This window comes from Agelaius tricolor, unplaced genomic scaffold (assembly GCF_023055355.1).
Source record: "Agelaius tricolor isolate 1412-34295 unplaced genomic scaffold, bAgeTri1.0.p SCAF_7, whole genome shotgun sequence".
Taxonomy (NCBI): Eukaryota; Metazoa; Chordata; class Aves; order Passeriformes; family Icteridae; genus Agelaius; species Agelaius tricolor.
Window position 1 is genome coordinate 37,184,196 of NW_027269267.1, and position 21,328 is coordinate 37,205,523.

Sequence of the window (21,328 nt, forward strand, 5' to 3'; positions counted from 1 at the left end):
AGCTCCAGCACAGCTCTGCTGGCCAAGGCTGGGCCAGTCAGAAATGACAGTAATGCCTCTGTGATAGCATTGTTAAGAAGGAAAATAAAGTCATTGTGCAGATGAAATTGTGGCCAGGGAAGAGCAGGGTGAGAACATGTGAGAGGAACAGCCCTGCAGACACCAAGGTCAGTGCAGAAGGAGGGGCAGGAGGTGCTGCAGGTGCCAGAGCTGAGATTCCCCTGCAGCCCCTGGTGCAGCCAGCCCATGGTGAGGCAGCTGCGTCCCTGCAGCCCATGGAGGTCCCTGGGGATACAGAGATCCACCCTCAGCCCATGGAGGACACCCACACCAGGGCAGGTGGGTGCCTGGGAGGAGGAGGCTGTGACCCCGTGGGAGGCCTGTGCTGGGCAGGGTCCTGCAGACCCGTGGGGAGAGGAGCCCACACACTGGAGCAGGTTTGCTGCAGGTTTGTGACCCTGTGAAGGGACCCACATGAGCAGGCTGTGCCTGAAGGACTGCACCCCGTGGGAGAGGGACCCAAGTCCATGGTGCAACTTCTGTTTCTCTCAGGATACATTAAATTGGCTCTCAGTTCGGTTTCCTGATGTTAATTTAGAGGCCCCAAATGATTCAAAGTTTGCTGAAATAAGCTGATTAATACTAAATATATGTCCAGTCATCAGGTCTGCTTTGGCTTAAAGTCCAGCAAGTCAGCTGTTGTATGGCCATTGGGATTTTTAATTTATGAGTGGAATAATGTTTGGTCTGGTTTGAGAATATCTGTTTTAAGAGTTTCAAGCCTCCCTAGTCCTGAGGACTATTGGACAGTAAATTAATTTAATCAACCAAGAAAAAAGATTTTAGCTTGTAAAGCTCTAAACCTTTCATCAGGAAAGAATCTTATTTTTCTTCTATAAAGAAAATTCAACTAAGATTAATATTCAAGATTTGTACGTGATTGTGTAGTACAATTTAAAGGGTGAAATCTGTACTTTAAGAGCGTGAATTATACTTACAAAAGTTTACTTAAGTGTCTTCTGACTCGAGATAAGTTATGCACTGAAAACATAAATGCTTTTTAGATATCTATGAAATCCCATTTACTCAATTAAGCAACTGGGTATTTTCCTATGAAGCAAGTGACAATTATACAAAACATACAACCAGATTCTCAGGAGAAAGGAAAGTGAGGGAATGTCTCCTTAAAAGTCCCAGTGTGTGATTGTTAAGCTACTTGTATGGCCATGTGGTGCAACTGCAAGTCTACATAATTTATATAACATCTTTCTTATGATGTACTGAAAAGAACCCAGCAGAGACTTTGTGGCATTTATCTTCATACAAATAGTTTCAGCAAGTGGCTTTATACAAACAAATTTACATACAGTCAGACAATAATAGAGATGGAAACTAGACAGTAATATTTACATGACAGAAAAAGAAATAACTTGCTTTTTAAATGACCTAACAGAAATGCAGTAAGGATACAATATTCAGTAACTGAATTTTGAGTGCAAAAGAGACATTTTAAAATTTGCATCCTGGTATTGACAGAACACAAAACGTAAAGATGATAACTGATATTCACAAATGCTTCCTAAGAAGAATGAAATACTTTCTTTACAATGCTACTGAGAGGTATTGAACAATTTTGGGGAATATATTCAGGTGTTTCATTACATATGCTGTGAATTGGTAGCATAAACCCACTCTCTAAAAAATTGGTGCAGTCCATTTAATCTGAATTTTGAGAATAGATTCCATTTGAAATTTAGAAAGATAACTTTAGTTGTCATCATATATGTGTCTACATTTAAGCTATACATCTAAGATAGGGGAGATCAAAAGCTTCCTTCTGTTTCTCTCTCATCAGCATCTACAGTCATTTGGGATGTTCTGGGATATCTAAGACACCTGTTATGATTTTATAACACGAAACCATTCCCCGCTGAACTACCATTAAAGCTCAAATGGACCAAATCTCTATGGTCAGGGATATGAAACAAGCCATGAGAACAAGTCAACAGAGCCAGTGAAGAATTGCATCTCTTGAGCTGACTAAATGGAAGTATCTACTTCAGGACTAGGATGTAGATACTGCAGAAAAAAGAGCCCTTTTCCCAGGAGAATTTGAAGTTTTGAATTTTTGCAGAAGATGAATTTTGTTCTCTGTGAAACCTTGGGTCATACTGTTATTTAGCCATGTGCTAGTGCTCAGTGTTTCCAGTTGAGTGTCTCTATATGATTCTGCTCCATTGACTCTTCAAATAGAATAGCATTGATTTTTTTACCTGAAATGCCATTATATTTTTCCTGCACAGAGCTCTGGAAAGAACACAGATAAATGAAGCAGTTTTCTTAGTATGAAACTTGTGGACTATTTTAAGAAGAACCTTGGATGTAGTTCTGTGAAGATATCCTCCTTATAAATAATGCATAGGTGGTCTGCTATGTCATGGAGCTCATTCATCCATTTAGCTGAAGTAATTGCCGAGAAGGAACATATATTTATAGGTTAAAATGGCACATCCATCAACTCAGATAAAAGTAGATTTAAGACTTACTAAGGAGAAACTCAGTTATGGGATAGACTATATGAAAGTGGAAAAATATTGTCATGGCAGCCAAATTACTCTTTCAGCAGTCTAACATACTTGTATAGGACTAGACTGTTGCAGAAAATAGTTCAATATGTTGTTTTTTGAGCAGCAATGGAGACATGATTATGCTGATGCAACTAGATTAGGAAATTTCTCCATTGTGAAAAAAATTGGATGTTATAACATCTTTTGTGCTGTTTTTTGAGTTTTCCTCCACTTGTGAAGGAGCAATCTCTGCAGGTATCAACTAGTAAACATTAATGTTTTTAAAATGGAGCAGATGTAGCATTTACTTTTTGACTTGAAGCAGGAACCAAAGGTGTTGGTACTGACAGTCTTGTGGGAAGATTGTGAAGGCTCTCAAAACAGGCTTGTTTTGGCCAAGATTGAAATGAGTATTTATATGTTATGACTCTGAATATGACTACCTGAATTACCTCAGGGAGAATGAGAATGACAATGAGAATAAGGTAAATGTATGCTATGACTAAGTCTTGGATATGAGCTGAACCTTGGGAAACAATGCACAAAATGTAAAAATTTTGCCTGAGAAATAATCAACATGTTGCTGAGCACTGAATTTGGCACTATGTTGTTCAAATACAAAAAAGTGTCACTGGAGAATTACAAACAGATTTCAATAAAGAGGACACCCTGTCTCAGCTACTATAAGCAGAAATCCAAGGTAGATCTACTGCTCTATGACTTCTGCCAGAGGCAACTTTCAGGGAACATTAATCTGGGTAGACCCAGCCTGCAAGGCCTATTCTTAAAAGGTGCTGATGTCTTGGGAGGCATCTCAAGCAGCCCAGGCTGATTGTTTTGCACTCTCTGTGCTGTGGTTTGTGGAAGGAACTCTGTAAGAACGGCTGCAGGCGTTAGATGACGAATCTATGGAAACTGGTTTTGATGATCAGCAGTCCTTGTCTTCTCTTGGAGGAGGGAAAGTTTGGGCGTATTCAGAGTACATAGATCCTTCCAGCAGCCTTGGGGTGTGACTTTCTATACCATTGCTCTTTTTTGACAAGCATCTCCAGTTGTCACAGCTGTCAGGAATGGGACTCTCCCTAAGGCAAAATAAGGACCTTGTGTGGCTGTCATTAAGGGACATGACTGGTGTGCAAGGTGAACAGCCAAGAAGCCTAGAGATTTGTGGTCAGACTTCCTGGACAGCCAGTGCTGAATATGAAGAAGACTAAGAAAACAGAGAAAGATTACAGCCTCAGCATGAATTGGAGGATTTTAAAATAATACTAGCACATGTTTAATGTGAAATGTGCTAGAAGAATTGACTGTAATCATCACACAAACAAGAAAAGCTAATGACCTAGGAACAGAGATGCTCCATTTTATGCAGTGAGAGATACTGGAATGTGTCTGAGTCTGAATGTCCTTGGTCAGCAAGACAAAGATAGAAGAGGTACATGTGGTATCTCTTTAATTCTCTGTCTCACTATTGATGCGCAGCTATCAAAAGAGGAAGACAGAGGGTTTGTGTCTTCTAAGGAAATGAAAGACAAGGAGTGAACTCAAGCAATAAGCCTTGACTTTCTGCACTGATTAATTGTTAAGTCATTGGCTTTTTCTTGGGCTTTTGGAATAGGGCAATTTTATATCACTATATGAAACAGGAACGCTGGATTTTGGATTAAATAAATGGGTCTTCTGCCTACAAAGAGGATGAAGTAATTGAGAGCTCCTCGAGGAAGAAATCTTTTGTTTTCATATTTTAAACTCCTTTTAAAAGAAAAAACAACATTATATAACAGGGCAGAAATATCTACTGAATACAGCATAGATTCTTCCCCCAGACTCAACCAGATTTTTAGATAGAAAAAGCTGCATCAAGTGGTGAAAAACAATCTATGTGTGGGTGTTGCAGGCATAAAATTATTAGTGCATCATCATTTTTCCACTGTAAAAAGGCACTGACTGACTTGGGGAAAAATAGCTATGATTCCTAGTCACCACATTTTTCAGTAGGTACAGTTGAATAAAAGGTACAAAATTGTCTGAAGAATGAGAAAATAGAAAAGATCATCCTTCCAACACCCTGCTTGAAGCTTTCTGAGTGGCATCTCAGATTAATCGATGAGAGTGGTTTTTCTCCCACATTAGGTTTGCAGTTGCATTCCATGCACCCCACTACATCTGGTGAGGTGTCTGTCATTTCCCCTGAAGCTCTAAGTGGTCAATTTGTATAAGGGGGAAAAATTAGATGACAGAAGATGGATCAAAGTCTGCTTGTATATCATCTTTGCAAGTCTGACCTGGCATAGAAGAGGACAGCACTATACCCAAAGCCTTTGCCTTTTTATAAAAGGGTAAAGCATTTCCATGTTACATGAAAAAAGATGGCTGTAACCTAGGAGATCAAGGAAATCACATTTCACAGGAATAATCATGTACAGAGAACATACAAAGGTCCCTCAAGGATAGACAGCTCTGTTATCTATGAAAATACAATGAAATAAATTTTGCTGATATAATTTCTTTTCTGTTCTACAAGATTAAAAAAATATTATCTAAGGTTTCTCTTAGAGGAAAAACTATTGCATTTCAAATGGCATTGCTATTAATCTTTACAGCAAATAAAATATTTGTGAGGGACAGGAGAAACAGTCTGCTCTGCTATGAACAAATAGTGAGATGAGCTCATGTCAAAACATCACTGGACTCTGGCAGGGGATGCAGCTTTCCAGCTAATGGAAAAACTGTGAAAACCAAACAGTAAAAAGGAAAAAATCAAAAGTAAAAAGGAAAACAAAATACACCTGGACCTGGGGTGAGTTTTAAGTGAAAATATTTTTTGTTTCTTTTTTGAGGTAAGAGCTGAGTTTGCTGAAGCTGACCTTTAATTCCCAAAATATTTGAGAGAATTTGGCTGTTAAACACCTTGATGACTGGTGCCAGAATAAAGTCTCATCCTGCAGGATGTAGACTGCTTTTAAAATCCAAGGAACTTCATGTAGGTTGAAAGCAAAAGGCATATTGAAGGAAACTCTTAGCAACCTGCAGCACTGGGGCCATAAAAAGCATCTAATTTTGGGTTGACAGGAAGAATGTAAACCTCAGGCTCCTGCTTTTTGTCCCCACTTTTTTTTTTTTTTTTCCCAGCTACAACAGCTTCCTTCCAAGCAATGGAAAATCACTGACTTAGATGGCAATCTGGCCAGCACCTGACTGACTGACTGACTGACTGACTGACTGCTGGGAGTTAAATGGGAGGTAGAAGCTCCTAATGCAGATAGCTTGGCGAACTGTTGACTTTAGAATTTCAGCCACAGTGCACTGATGAATATTAAGGCAAAGCCATTAATTGTTGACTATTGGCTCAACAGCACCTGCTACTGAATTTGAAGGATCTTATTAACAGGGGGTTCAGAGGTGGTGGTGACCTGTGTGTACACACACATATTAAAAATGGAAAGGAGGCAGCCGGTATCATTAGCTCTGTTTATCTTTGTGTCAGAATCCAGACAAAACTCTATCAAACTGAGGTCTGGTAATCAGAGACCAGCCAATGTAGTGTTTCCCTAGAGTGGCTATTAAAGGAGGTCAAATGGAACATTTTGTGTATTCACCTCAAACACATTGTGCTCAGTCTGACCTAGATAAATCAAAATGTGTTTGGAAGTTAATATGGAGAATCACAGATGAGGCACGAGTGGAAGTTACCAAGTATACTCTGCAGGATAATGCTTACAGAGTTACCACTGGCTTTCAGAACCATCTATTTTCCTTAAATCTCTTACAGCTATTACTTTGAAGTTTAATAAATGGTAGCTTTCTCCCTTCCACTTCCTTTTGAAAAATTCAAGCTTTTTAACTAGTTTAACAAGGAATTCAAAGCCAGTCTGGTGAACTGTTGAACAAGCAAAAGTAATTTCTGGTGGTCTGGACAATCCTTCTTAAAGTCTAGACAGAAAAATTGGTGGAAATGTTTTTCCCCCCACTTGTGACATTCAATAACAGAGAAGGCACGACTGACACAGTACCTTTGCTGACACCTGCATGCTGTTCTCTTGCATGTTCATGATGGCTTCAGAAATCTTGACATCAATAGGATCCATGACTGATTCAATGTTGAATGGTCCCTCTAATCTCTCCGCTACCAGAAGCATAGCATCTGTTAAAACACAAAGCAGCCATTCCCTTAAAGAAGGGATACCTTTGGGGTCCTCAGGCAGAGCAGCACTGCCAGCTGTAGGTGCGGACACTGAGCACTTCTCAGCAGGAGTCTGGGGCAATGTGTGGCAGCAGCACTGTGAAGCCTGCAGGGCAGCTTCCCAGCTGTCAAAAATACCTTCCCCTACTGCTGCCACCACAGAAAGAGGAATAAAGACTTTAAAAGTTAGTTTAGTATTAGTTGCCATAGCATTATCAAGCTTGGGGTAAAATTATTTTACACTGCTTCTTGAAGCAGCCAGTGCTTTGGAGTGTACTTATGTAATCTCCTTCCCAAGAAAAAGCAGGATGATAGAAATGAATCCTTGGGGTATGTTCTTAGAATTTGTGTGAGATGATGAAAATTTTGATATGATCTATTGGGGTGTTATAATTAAAGCAGCTGTTCTTTCTGACCTTAATGATCTCATTTTCTTGCAATATGAACAGCAGATGAATATTGGATTCCTGCCATAGTATATAGGTATAAACCATGTTTGCCTTGCTACATTTTCAAAACACGGCTGTAAGTTGTATGTAAGAGGATGTAATGACTGGACAACAGGTCATGGCTTTGAACTGAAAAATATATTGTTTGTATGTTTTGTATTAAAACTAAAAAGTTTGTTTAACTTCTGTTAGAGCTCCTCTGCAAAATAATTTAATCTTTTGATGTTCATTAACAAGTGAAAAGCAAGCAATTGAACAGAAATTCATGGCAATAATAAAGGTTTTTCCATGAATCAGGTACATTTGTCTATACACAGACAAAAATTTATCATAATTTATGTGGCAATAGCCATGTGATAAACTGGATTTACAGTATATCCTTTGAACAGCATATCAACAGGATCCTTGCCTCCCATGTTAAAGTTTTCAGCACCTAATTAGCTTTAAGCAGCTGATGCTTGTAACCTTAGCACAATAAACAAAAATCTTCACATGCTCTCTTCTTTATACATCAGACTTAAGCTCCAGAAAGTACCAAGCAGACTTCCTTCTGAAACAGACCCATGCCTGCTTTGCTGTTTTAAGCACCAGTCCCACAGCAGCTGTGTGGAGAAGGCATGGAGCTCTCCATAGATCTGATTGCAGTGCTTGTTGTTAGCTTTACACTTGGGTGCAAGTCACAGAGGTTTGTTCCAAGATGTGGACATCTTCTCCTTCCCCATAAAAGCACAAATGCAAGGAGGTGTGGGAAAAAGGGGCTGGTCTCCCTCTAGCAGTCTAGACAAACACCTCCATGCACAGCCTCACCCAAGGACTGCATAAAGTTGTTTATATGCTGTCAGTGCATACCCAGAAATCCCACTGAAACTGGAATTGCTTGGCATGTAGCACCAAAGCACTTCTGCAAATTTACATCTAATAATTCACAGTACTTTTAGGCTGGAAAGAGTGTAATGCCAGTTATTTGGAGTGAGGTGTATAGCACTTGTTGCTAACTGTGAGAAATGCACAGATGATAGGAAATTGGTTTCAAGCAGAGGTGTTATTTTGCCTGCACCTTATTTTAAATTTCTGTACTTTATAGCCTTTCCAGTGGGAAGTGGAGAAAAATAGGAACTACCTCTGACAGAGAAAACAGTTTTCATATACACAAAGACACACACATCCATACACACAGGCACACACACTTACAGATTACAGCAATAAGTTTGCAGTTTTTCCAAATGCAAAAAAAAAAAAGAAAAAAAAGAGAATTTTTAAATATGGGCTCCTATGAAGTATTTTCTTCTTCATGTTCAGAATGACTTGAATAAAACATTTATGATTTAGTACTTTGTGAGCAATGTGATCAGCTTAAATCCTAGGTGCCACAACCAGTACCAGGCCTTGTTAGGGCACAGGTCTTGGTGGCTGAATTTTGGTAGTTTACTTCAGGAATAGGGTTAAGATTAGGGTTAAAGTATTTGTGTTTCTTTGTTTGTTTTCTTTTTTTTTTTTTTTTTTTTTTTTTTTTTTTTTGTTTGGTTTGGTTTGGTTTGGTTTTTTTTGGTAGGAGTACATTACATTTTAAGCTAAGGACAGGTGCCTCTTTATACGAGTCCACTTTATTTTGGCAGCTGGAAAGTTGGAAAAATCTAGTGCTAAGCCCTAGTATGTGTTCAGGGACTATGCTGAAGCAGAGTTCTGTAAATACATAATTGCTGGAGATCTCTTGTGGGAATGGGTGGTGGCTCCAGCCTATCTGCTGCTTCTTCTGATGGCATGGGGCAATAGCTCTGAATTAAACCTTGAAGTGAAATCTCAGCTATGTGGCAGAAAAGTGCATCACCTTTAACTGAACAAGAACCACAGTTTTAAGAACAGCCTTTCCTCAAGGAAAGTGCCTTCAACTCTAAAATGAATAGCTCTAGGAGATGCAAACTAAAAACCTGTTCCTGGCTTAAACAGTTTGTATCTATGGAAAATAACCTTTAGCTAATCAACTTCTATTTTCTGAACCTTAAGCCTATTCATAGACTTAGTCTTTATATATACACATATATATATATATATCTGTATCTATATCATCTATCTATATCTATATCATCTATCTATATCTATCTATATCTATCTATATCTAGATCTATATATCTAGATCATCTATATCTATATATCTATATCTAATCTTTATCTATATATCTATAATCTATATCATCTATCTATTAATCATTGTTAAGGAAGAGGGCAAAGGCTGAGGAATGTGTATGATTCCTGGCTGCCAAAGGTGATCTTTTTGTTATGTTGAGTTCTTTCTTTGATATGGTATGGTAGAGGTCTGATGATGCTTTCAAAGCTGAGGTTCAAGTTAGCTTAGAGTCAAGTTTATATTTCAATCACATGGGCTATAGCTTTAAGCTATTGCTCTACATAAAGGAAAGGAAGAAAGTAAGAGAAAATAAAAGAAAACAAAATGAGAGAAAATAATAAAACAGTAAATCCCTGCTTGTCCATATTCTTTAATTTCCGTCTCCTTCTCTGACTTGGAATGATTCTGGACCACTCCAGGTAGCTATTCCTATCTTAAGTCTATGGAGTGAGAGGCTATGAGCCAACAGTAACACTTGACATTAGAGCCTTGTGATCTTTAATTATATCTTAAAGATATGCCTGGGGAGCAAGGGGTTAAGGGAAAAATAGAATTGGAAATATCCACACCTTTATTGATGACAGGTACATCTTTATATCAGCAGTTTGTGTTTTTGTTTTGGGGTTAGGATGTTTGGAGATAGGACTAATGCTGAAGTAGAGGCCTATACAGGGATATATTTGAAGAGGAAGAGTCTGAGAAACAGATTAAATTCTGTGCCAAGAGATGCTTGAAGGGCTGAAGTAAAACAGGTTTCTCCTTCAACATTATTTCTGAGACTAACGCAAGTTATGCTTCCAGTTACTGCTCAGTTTAGGGATCAGCTCAGACTAGAAGTCTTGGACAATTGCACAGTTCAGATGAGTTCTTGCAGAAATGGAAATTTAATTAATATTTGAGGACTCATTTTTATTTCAGTTCCAGCAGCTTTGTGGGGCAATGGCTGACTTAGCAGTGACCAGGCTGCTGGGTTATTCTTGTCTCCTTCTGGTAGGAGTACTACAAGCTCAGTCTAGCAAAAGAGGATGAACAAGTGGCATTTCTATGAATGGCAAAATTATTTTCTTAGCCTCTGTCTGACTGGGCTCTTCCTTCAACCTTTTTTCTAACCATCATGCTGTTCCTGACTAAATCAAACATATCCAGATGACACCTGACAGCCACAGACTGAGAGAAGCCTGGAAGAACAAGGTAGTCTTATTATTGAATGTTATTAGTGAATGTTCAGGCCCCTTGGGAACAAACTCACTTGTGTATCTAACTAGCTTGATACTATAATTTTTTGAGTTAGGCCTCAGATTTAAATTAAGACTGAATTTTTCATCCATAACATTGATTTCAAGGAAGAAACACTGAACAGTGTTTAAGGTGAATTGCTCTCTTGGAAAATATTTCCTCAGGTCATTAGGTTGAGCTCTCTTTTTTGCCAATCCTAACTCTCACTACAGTGATAAACTTTATTATTCACTTGTACAGTTCCATATGAGCACATGCATACCAGCTAGCCTGTGCAATTGAGTGAAAAGGAAGCTGTTAGGTTGAATACAGTGAAAATCAGATGAAATGTAATAAGCTGAGATTTATGACAGGACAATCAAAACATTTTAATGGTCCTCACCTAACTGTAGCTCTTCAAATCTCTAATCATGTATCAACAAACACAACATTGCTGTCCCAAATCCTTTCTTTTTCCTTCTAAAAATGTTGTGAATATTATTACATGAGAAACTGGGAAGATTTCAGTATGGCGTTCAGAAAATCTAGATGCTTTAGTCTTGAAATCCTAATTCTCAAGAACAGACCCTTGAACTGGACAAAAGCCTAGTTGAGTTCAGTGTAAATCTGAGTGGGCTTAATAATTTCTCAATCACCTCAAATAGTAGATATTGGGAACTTAAATATTGTTTGTCCTATAAAAAAATATGAAAACTGGGTGATCGACTCACCCGTATTTTATGTTGTTAATATACTTGGACTGTCTTTGTTCAATTACATATGTTCTTGATTTTTCCTCTTTTGTATTTTTCCAAATCTGCCTTCTTAGGTTCAGTATGTGTTCTTCATGTACTACAGCATCTGGCAAAAATCTGGCATCTAGCTGCCAGCTGGGCTGAGTGGATCAGGAACTCGGTTTAGGTGAGCCATTCTCATGCTGTGGGTTTGTCAGGGACTTGGAAACAATAGATGTGACTAATTGCTTGCTTGAGGACACAGGCTTGCCAATGGCCCTGAGAAAGTGCAGAGCAGATGGCACACCTGGGTCACCATCAGTGCTGCTGCTCTCAGCCTCTCCTGGATGCTGAAAACAAGAGTGGGGACCTTCCTGATGCAGTAACCCCCTAAAGTCTACTGAAGGCCTAGGGTGTGGTCCAAGGGCCCCCAACAAGTCTCTGCCAGATGAGCACAGCAGCTCTCTTTAACTGCTTTATATTCTGTTTTCCATATCAAGAAAAACCACAGGTATTTGTCAGCAGCTTTTAGAAGGACCTTGTTTCATTTTAAGCAGTATTTAAGAAAGAGATCCTGAAGAAATTTTTGGTTTGCTTTATAGGTTTTTTTTTTGTTGTTTTTTTTTTTTTTTTTTAGTGTTTATAGGTGCCATTTTAATGAGAAACACAGGAGAAAACTGGTAATCATGCTAAGTGATTTACTGTATAACTTAAACATTCAGAAGACCAGGTGTGAATTTCAAGATATGGAAATACTTTATGAGCCCTAGGCATCTACAGGCAAAATAATGGATAGACTAACAATACAAATCGACAAGAATCTGCCTCTGTTTCCTTGTAAAAGCATCAAGCCACCCTCCTATAATCTTGATACCAAAAGTGATGTGTTCCTGTTTGTGTTATATTTCTTTCAGAGCAGTTTCCCAGAAAACTTCCTAGTGAATTCCAGATTGAAATAAAAGGAGCAGGGAAAATGAAACTGATGTATGAGACTTCTGACAAGTTATAACCCCCTCTAAACTAGGCTGAAATACAAAGTTCTGGCAAGAACCATCAGTGCCTTCTTTTTCTTGCCCTCTTTCTAGCATCCAGAAAATGCAAAGAGGCTCTGATGGGGAAAATTTGGGAGGCTGATAAGGAAAGGCATTTTTAGGGTCTCTGTTAATTTGGCTGTGACATCAGTTTTTCCTTTCATGCACATTGTTGCTCTTCTACTTCAAAATTATCAGTGAGATTCCAGCAGTGGCTGAGCTTCCCCCAGGGGAATCCAAGAGAGAATCTATGGATGAAGTCTATAAATGTTGTTTCTTCATGGAAACAAAGAATGGTAAAATACTAAATTGCATGTCCTTCACAAAACTGTAAGGTATATTTTTTGGGGGGGGGGGAAAGGAGGAAGATCGTATTTTAAATTCCCCATTAAGAGTTCTCTATTTTTCTTCTAGACATATGGTCTTACACTTATCTTTGGAGAACTGCAAAGTGCTTGTTCCCAAAGCTGCTGGTGAACAAAAGTAAGGACAAGTTTTTATTTGTGAAACTTCAAAGGATTTGTCTATGGACAGGACCATGGACTGCAGATTAAATAGTTGTAAGCAGAGTGAGAAACCTCTTGCAGTTGACTGTGACCTTGAGAGTGGCAATGACTGTTTTGGGATAGGATATAATTGTTGATATGATGGGCTGCAAGGCAGGGATCATTTGGTAGCTTCCCAACCTTCTGACCAAGGGCAAGGGGAGGCAGGAGTCTGGACTGTATTTACTAGGTTGTGTAGGTAAAACTCAGTGAGTTTTCTATCATGACACTAAATATAAATAGTGGTCATAAAATCTTTAGAGCATTAGATGGTAAACTAATGAAACAAATTAAAAACTAAAAATTGAAAAGTGAAATATGGGTACATATTGACTTTTTACAAATATAATATCAGTGGAAATACATCCCTGTAATAATCTGCCAAAACTTTTACTGCTAGATTATGATTTACTAAAAAAATTCAAGAAGAGGAAAATAAATCTCTACCTCACATTTAAGGGAGGTGATAAGAACTCTTCTCAGGAAAACAGAATAAGGCACGACAGAGATGCCAAAACTGCTGTTTTCCTTAGGGTCCACAGTCCCTTTTTCAAATTATTATTCATATTAGAATTCTATATGGTTCTATCCTGATGAGGCTAAACTGACACATTACAGATTTCCTGTCTGAATATCATTAAGCTCCACATACACTCCATACTATACAATAATAACATTATAATTTTCTACATTCAGCTTTATTTTATTTTTTGTGGTTTTGTGGGGTTTTTTGTTTGTTTTTGTTTGTTCATTTTTGTTTTTGTTTTCTTTTGTTTCAAGGGAGAAGGCACTTTTCTTAAAATTCATGTTGCACTTGTGGAGAGGGAATTCAATATTTTTATTTGGCTATTCAGTTAACAATAACCAGTTAAGCTTCTCTCTGGAGATATGCAGGCAAATGACTTGTCAGTCCTTGCATGAGAAACTGCTGGATGTGGGGTAAGATTTTTCTGGAGGTGAAAATTATCAGCATACAAATCTGAAGCTGAACAAAACAGGGAGCAATGGGGAAAACATGTCTGGGGTGGGTTGTTTACAGGGAGAAAACAAGGGCAAAGAAAGATGGATTAAGGTGAGCTAAGGAACAAACATAGGAAAACAGGTGGAAGAGGGCATATGAAAGAGGCCATCTGGAAAAACTGCTGGTCAGCAAACTTGTCAGAGGCTTGATCACTGCAGTCTGCTATATATCCTTATTAAACTCTATTCCTCTATTAAACTCTTAACCATTTTCTGGTTGAGAATCACAGCACGGCTGTGCAGAATATTCTGTGTGTGTGTATGTGTGTGTGTGTGTGTAAAATGCAGCTAGCAAGGTTCAAGCCAATGTTCCTGTGAGTAGGAGACCAGCAGCAGGTAGGACCTCAGGTTTCTGCTGGACACTGGGTTTAGTCTGGGTGCAGAGTCTGGACAGTCCTGAGGTCCAGGCTATGGTTCAGGGGAGTTGGTTCAAGATGTGCATGTGTGTATGAGTAAAGGGGCTGCATGCAGGTCCTAGATGAACTGCCACAGAGGCAGTCTGACAAAGATCCATTCACCCTCTTATCCCTTCTGAGCCTATCATTTCTGCAGATCATCCTTGAGCATGGAGTTCTTCAAAGGAGTAGTGCAGAAGGACGCACTCCTGAAGGTACACAGTACAACCAAGACATGGAAAACTCAACTTCAATTTCTTTTCCTGCTGTAAGCAATCTCAAAATTTTACCTGCTGGAAAAACACCTTAACCACCTCTGCTATTCTAAAGTGCCCAATAGCTCTCTTTTTAAAGCTATTTCTATGGAATACTAAGCTATTCTGGACAGAAAGATTGGTATTTAAGGCACATAGTCAAGAAGGGGTGAATGCAGTTTCTGGCTTATGCTTGAAGGGCTGATGTCTGAAGGATGATGTAATGAAATTATGTCCTAAGTTCTCTCAGGAGGGACCGGAATCCAGAATTAACCCTGCCAGGTTAATTACCAGCTAATTAAAAGGCAAACTTTATAAATTAGTGTAGAATATCAGATCTAGTTATTGATTATCTGTGTTTTAATTACCAGAATGTACAGATTAAAGACTTAAAATGTGATTTTTGATATTTCTGATCAGCTATGTAGCCATGTCGGTTCATGGCAGTATCACTTACTCTTCCTTCAAAATAAAAAGGAAAAAAAGAATTGTCAACAGTATGAATAAACTAAAAGGATATTTTATTATTCCTGTTGGGATTGTGTCTAACTGTGTCTAAGGTAGAGCAGCTCAAGAAATTACAATAGATGTATGAAGAGTTATTGACACACAATTGCCATCTTTTTGCATCTGATAGAAACAAAATGAGTTTTGTTGGGTGAAGTGATGTTTTTGAGTATTTCACATACTATATGTTTTTCTTCCACATATTGAAAAAAAGGGCTATGTAAGATTATTCTTCTTCTATGTCTTTCTATAACTTTGAGGAATTCTAAACAGTTTATACACTGTTATTAGATCATGTCTTATTTTTGTTCATGTGTGCAAAAATAAAATAGCAAAGACTAGGCAAAATGGTCATTTTTGTCTACTACTCTTATTCTTCCACCACCTATAGTAGCTGAATGCGAGACGTTCTTCTGAACTGGAATTTTAGCTAACATTATGTCTAAATGCTTGACATGCATCAATTAATAAAAAATAATACATTTCTAAAACCTTTGTCTTGTTGCTTTTTCCATATGCCAAGAGAGGTTTAAATGGTCTGTCAGCAGAAATGTTAGCAAATAAGGGAACCCCCACTGATGCCTGTATGCTACCTTCCATAGTTAATTTAAATTTGTGTTAACATAGACTATTGTGCATAATTCTTTTAAGATAGGTGGAGTTTGAAATGCTGAAAAAAGTCCATCTTTCTGACTCTTTCTTGATGAGCTAGGCTGAAATGGTTGAAAAGAACAAATCATAGCCTGAAATCTCCTACTACATTGAAAGGTATCCTTAGTAAAAATCTCCTGGGTACATAGCGTGCATTATCTTTATACAGTCAAAGACATTAGAACCTCAAAGATCTTTTCAACCATTCAAAAGCCCATGCAGAGTTACAACCCTAGATATAAATTCCTGGGTATAAAATCCCCAGAGCTCTGTGCAGAAAAAATTTAAAATACCTTTGCTATATTCTTCTGACTTTTTTTATGAAAGCTATTTCACTGTCTGCCATACATCACTATCAGAATATTTGTCCAGCTATGTGGTGTATTTTTTTTTTGCTGCTTAATTTAACTCAACTATTTCTAATAAGCTGCTTCATATTACCTTAAACAGTTTGATTATTTTTCTTTGTTAAATCCCTCAGATATGTGTAGATATTTATCATGTCTTTTAGTTGGTGCTTGGTCATATTTTCCATGCTACTTTTCTTATTCTGTTTTCACAAGTTATTTCCTCAGGTCTTTTCCTGTTTTCTTTATTGCCTTTAAAAGAATTCCCTAGTATTGTGGTGCCTAGAACTAATTAAACATTTAGAGTTGGATCTTATTAATGTTGTTTTGCAGAGGTCCTTTTTATTCCATATGTCTGACTCAGAACTAACTTCCTTGATTCCCTTGATGTATCTGATTTCCTTATCCCCTTCATCACAACTGATTTATAATTCTTATTTCCCATGTAAGTCCTGACACATTTTTCAAATGTCTCCTTATTTTCAGACTTTACAGTGAATATAATTTCTACACTCTTTTTTATTTTCTTCCCCACTTCTAATTCTAAATTTTGTGCAGTAGAGATTTTTCCAACCTTTGACAGAATTTATGGTACCTTTTTTAACACATAATTAATGACCTGTCCATTATCTCTTCTGGAAAATTGACACATATTTTACTTTTATAAAAAGTTTGTTTAAAAAAAACCTTCTAGTTATTTCAATAATAACTTCACCCTTTAAAGGTATCTTGTCTTAACATCTTATCATAGCATGGATTGGATTGGAAAGGACCTTAAAAATCATTAAATTGCAACCCCTTGACATAGGCAGGGACATCTTTCACTTGAGCCCCATCCAGCCAGGCCTTGAACACTCCCAGGGATGGAACATCAACCATTTCTTTGGGCAAACTGTTCCAGTGCCTCACCACCCTCACAGTAAAGAATTTTTTCCTAATATCTAATCTAAACTTACTTTCTCTTAGTTTGAAGCCACTTCCCCTTGTCCTGACACTTCATGCTCTTGTAAAAAGTTTTTCTCCGCCTTTCATAATCTTTCTCTTACTTAGTGTGGTGGTATCTATGACTTTAATGTCTTCTGCAAAAATCCATTTTAAACCTATCAGGCTGATGTTCCTATTGGTAGTTTACTGCCTTATGGAAGGACATTGGTCATCATTCTGTTTTTTTCTTTTCTATGAATAATTTTTTCTGCTTCATAGTGTCTGTACAGCACTAGTTGTAATGCATCTTCAGTGCTGCATTATCAATGAATTTTCAGCCATTTTTTGAGTTAAAAGGGTCCAGTGGATGACCAGCTAGATGATGAAAATTTTGGAAATAACTTTTGCTCTGGAGACATTTTTAACAGACTGCACAGGACCCCAACCCAAGACTTTCTTGTTGTTATCTTTTTAATAAAATGGGATTGGGGGTAAACAGTAAGGTGAAAATGGACACTAGTGTTACTGTTCAGGAGACTAAATATGAAGACTGACCTAGAAAATCAGAGAAGGACCTCATGATACTGAATGACTGAGCAATAAAATAGAATCAACTGATGAGTATAAGAAAACAAAAAAAATTCCTAATATCTTTTAGGCAATTAAGGGTTTTGAGATGATCATTGTCACTCAAAACCAAGCTTTTCAGTTTATGCTACCAAACATTGTCTTAGCAATCATCAGAAAACCTCACACTGAATATTTGGAGAATAACTAGAGAAGGAAGAGAGCATCAAATAAAATAGTTTTATAGTTACAAATAAATCTACAATAAAATAACATCATGGATAGTGCATTGCAGAAGTGATAAATGAAAGCTTTAAGATATGACATAAACCATAATCTAACATCACACAGTCCTGAATCAGAAGAATTACCAGAGGATGCAACAGTGGCCAGCCAAATTGTGGGTGATATGGGGGTTTCTTGAGGTTCAGTGCTTATTCCAGTACAGGAAAAGAGATGTGGAATACAAAACTTGTGGATCACATTTTATTAATTTCTTGAAGTTACAATAATGATAATTTGTTAATTCCAAGTATATATGGCAAATTTTTTCAGTGTTATCATCTTTTCAGAGAATAACTGGATGATCCTCAGTTTCTTTGGTGAATTCAACCTTTATTTCCTTTGAATCAAAGAAAATCATTGCCTGTGTTTCATGTGGGAAGCCACAGTTGCTATTAAAGCCTGAAATACATACTTCCCAGGTACCAGTGCCAGGCTTTTGAATAGACATCCTACGAGTAACATCTTTCCTGCTGCTTTGTCAGTAAGATGAGTGTATGCCTTTCCTTGCCATAAATAAACAATCAGCCTATGACCATCTTTGCTGGCATGAATCCATCCCAATGGAGCAGCTCTTAGGGAGGTGTCACACACAGTTGCACAGACAAAATTGATTTTTGCCTTTCATTTTATTGATTAATATGGAAATGTACTGTGGATATCTCATTGCATTTAAAAGCCTGCCACTATGCTGAGAATTTTGAGATGCCTAATAGCATTTTCTCCCAGCAAGTCTCAATGCAGCAAATAAAAACGGTGGGTTTTTTTCCCCCACTGATAAATGTTTGAATCCCAAATGATTGCATACATCAAGGCTGTCACAAATCAATGCTGTTGGCACGACTAATCTATTTATTGTTTTGACATTCCTCTTGAAAGGAAAGAGCAATTTCTCTATGTTTGTCTAGCTGCACTAACTATAATATTGGGATGAAACAGAACTAATCAATGGGATAGGGGCAACATTGTAAAAATCCTACACTCGAGCTTCTTAGTTCTTCCAAGTTATCTGTGTCCTGATCTTTTAGATGATTGGGAGATCAAGAGTAAAAATGTTTGTCCAGTCTAGAGAAGGTCAAAGTACAATAAAAAGTCAATGTTCATCACGAGGCAACTTGTCTGATGTGCTGTAATCATCATAAATATTAATAATAATTCACAACAGTGTTTTGAGGAAAATAAAAAGTCTGTTCCCGCTAAAACTTTCACAGCAGAGAAAAAAAATGCTTTTAATAGAGGGTGAAAAATGAAAAAATGGAACATTTTCCACAGAAAGATTGCTGTCTGGCTGTACACTACTGAGGCTTCCAGGCCAGTAGCCAGGGAACCATTGTATTAATTGTCCCTCTAAAATTTTTGATTATCTAAAACGAACATTTCCCAAAAGCAAAAGTCAACAACAAAAAATTCATCCAACAGCTCCAGTTTCATCCAATGGGGATTTATGAATATGAATTAACTCTATTTCCCCATAAGACTGCTGTATGCCATAAAAATGGACTACGAAATCTAGAGAGGTATAGGGATGTTTTGGGATGGACTTTCTATAGCTTTGAATTTTAACCTGTTCTTTCCATTCTAAGCACTTAGTAGAACAGTCCTCCCTGGCTCCCTGAACACCAAATGTGAAGATGTAGTCAGCACTGGAGACCTCTGGAGAGATATTCCATCCTCCCACTTTATTTAGAGGTTAAGTTTGCTGTGAAATTTTCATAATGCATCCCCTCTTTGGGGCTGCATTGCCTGGCTAAAGCAACAGCAACTTTGTGCATTCCAGCCTCTGCACTGCTCTGCCCCACACTCCTTTTCCAGCTGAGCTCCTCCTCTGACACTGGTCCGTGCTGGAGACCAGCCTTCATGAAATTCCTAATCTTTGCGTGCATCCACTGAACCCAGCTCCTCTTCTTACCAGAATAACAAATGTTGATGAAATTCTGCTATCACTAACCCAGCTCTAGCCCTGGGACATGAACACTGATTTCATTGCATTTCTTCTTGGTTCTTCCAGACATAAGCAAGAACAGGGTGCAGATCCAGTAGCATGTTAAGGAAGAAATGTTAGTTTCTGTCCTATGCTATTGTACCCACAGTTTATTGCTGTAAAGAAATAACACTTCAGATTTTCTGAATGTGATAGTGTAAAGCCAAATACATAAACGCTCAATGCTACGCATTTTAAAGAAGACATTAAGTTTACTATTAATACTTGTATCTGCTGAGAATAGGACATGACCCAAGCCCTAATAAAGTCACAAAGCATCTTTTCAACAATTTGTTTTGGAGAAGACTCTTCATGCCTGTTCTCATATTTTTATGAAAATATTCATTTTTTTTTCCAGTTGGCTGAGTGTATGGAAGGAAATAACTATTATTCCCATTTCTGCACTGTTATCTGTGGACATTACTGTACAGAAATGAGCATGTTTTGGCATGACAGGACTAGGTGGTAATGAGGTTGATGATTTTGTTCCTATTAAACACAATAAGCCATGCCAATTTTGGCTCTGTTCAAAATATGGGTTAAAAAAAGGCAATGTTTGTATGTTTGTCAAAAGGAATAGGACAGTATCTATGGAGCAAATTGTTTTCCATGGTTTCAGAAGAGAAAAAAATGTGAGAAGACAGAAAAAAGAACAGCAAACACTCTTCTAAAAGTTGATACAGAAATGACTGCTTTCTTAAAATCCTGTTTACATGTATCATATTTTTCAAGAAAAAAATAGGAACAATGAAATCATCTGACAGTGATATATGCTGCACTGTACACTAGATTCTATCTGCTCTCCGGGGAAATCTTTTCACAGACACTTAACATTGCTGATATTCAGTAACTAAAAAAGGCCTTCAAAGTCAAGTGTGTTCTGCTTCAGTTAAAGGAAAATTTAAGATGCATTTTTTGTCCTCACTATTTCCCACATGCTCTATACAAAAAGATAAGAGCTGAAAATATAAATAATGATGATTAACTTGGTAGTATCATGTTCCTCTACCAATCAGGAAGGAAAACCAAAAAGCTTTTATAATACTTACATCAGCCTAGAAACATCTTTTCATCTAAAGCAGGCAGATACCATTTATATATCCCAGCCTCAGGTGGGGTCTCTGCACTTGTGAGACCCAGCCTGGAGCTCTGCATCCAAATCTGGGGCTCCCAACATAAGGAAGGCCTGGGCCTGTTGGGGTGGGTGCAGATGAGAGCCATGAAGTTGAGGCTCATCTTGGAGAAGAGAAGGCTGCAGTTGGACCTTAGAGCAGCTTTCCAATACCTAAAGGGGCCTGCAAGAAAGCTGGAGAGGGAATTTTCACAAGGGGATGTCATGACTGGAAAAGGGGTCATGGCTTTGAACTGAACAAGAGTTGGTTTAGAATACAAATTAGGAAGAAATTTTTCCTATTAGGAAACAAGAGTAGTGAGGCACTGGAACATGTTCAGAGGAGCTGTGGACGTTCCATTCCTGGAAGTGTTCAAGACCAGGTTGGATGGGGCCCTGAGCACCCTGGTTAAGTGGGAGGTGGAACTAAGTGGTCTTTA

General features: G+C 37.9%; 1 protein-coding gene across 2 annotated transcripts in view; it reads right to left on the reverse strand.

The window, feature by feature from the left end:
* The window catches only part of GPC6 (glypican 6), a 732,729-nt gene that overhangs the window by 73,826 nt on the left and 637,575 nt on the right, over window positions 1-21,328 (reverse strand). For both annotated transcript variants that reach the window (XM_071430981.1, XM_071430980.1), the window contains exon 5: window positions 6,581-6,711. In XM_071430981.1, coding sequence (XP_071287082.1) covers window positions 6,581-6,711 — 131 coding nt within the window. The remainder of the gene's footprint in view (window positions 1-6,580; window positions 6,712-21,328) is intronic.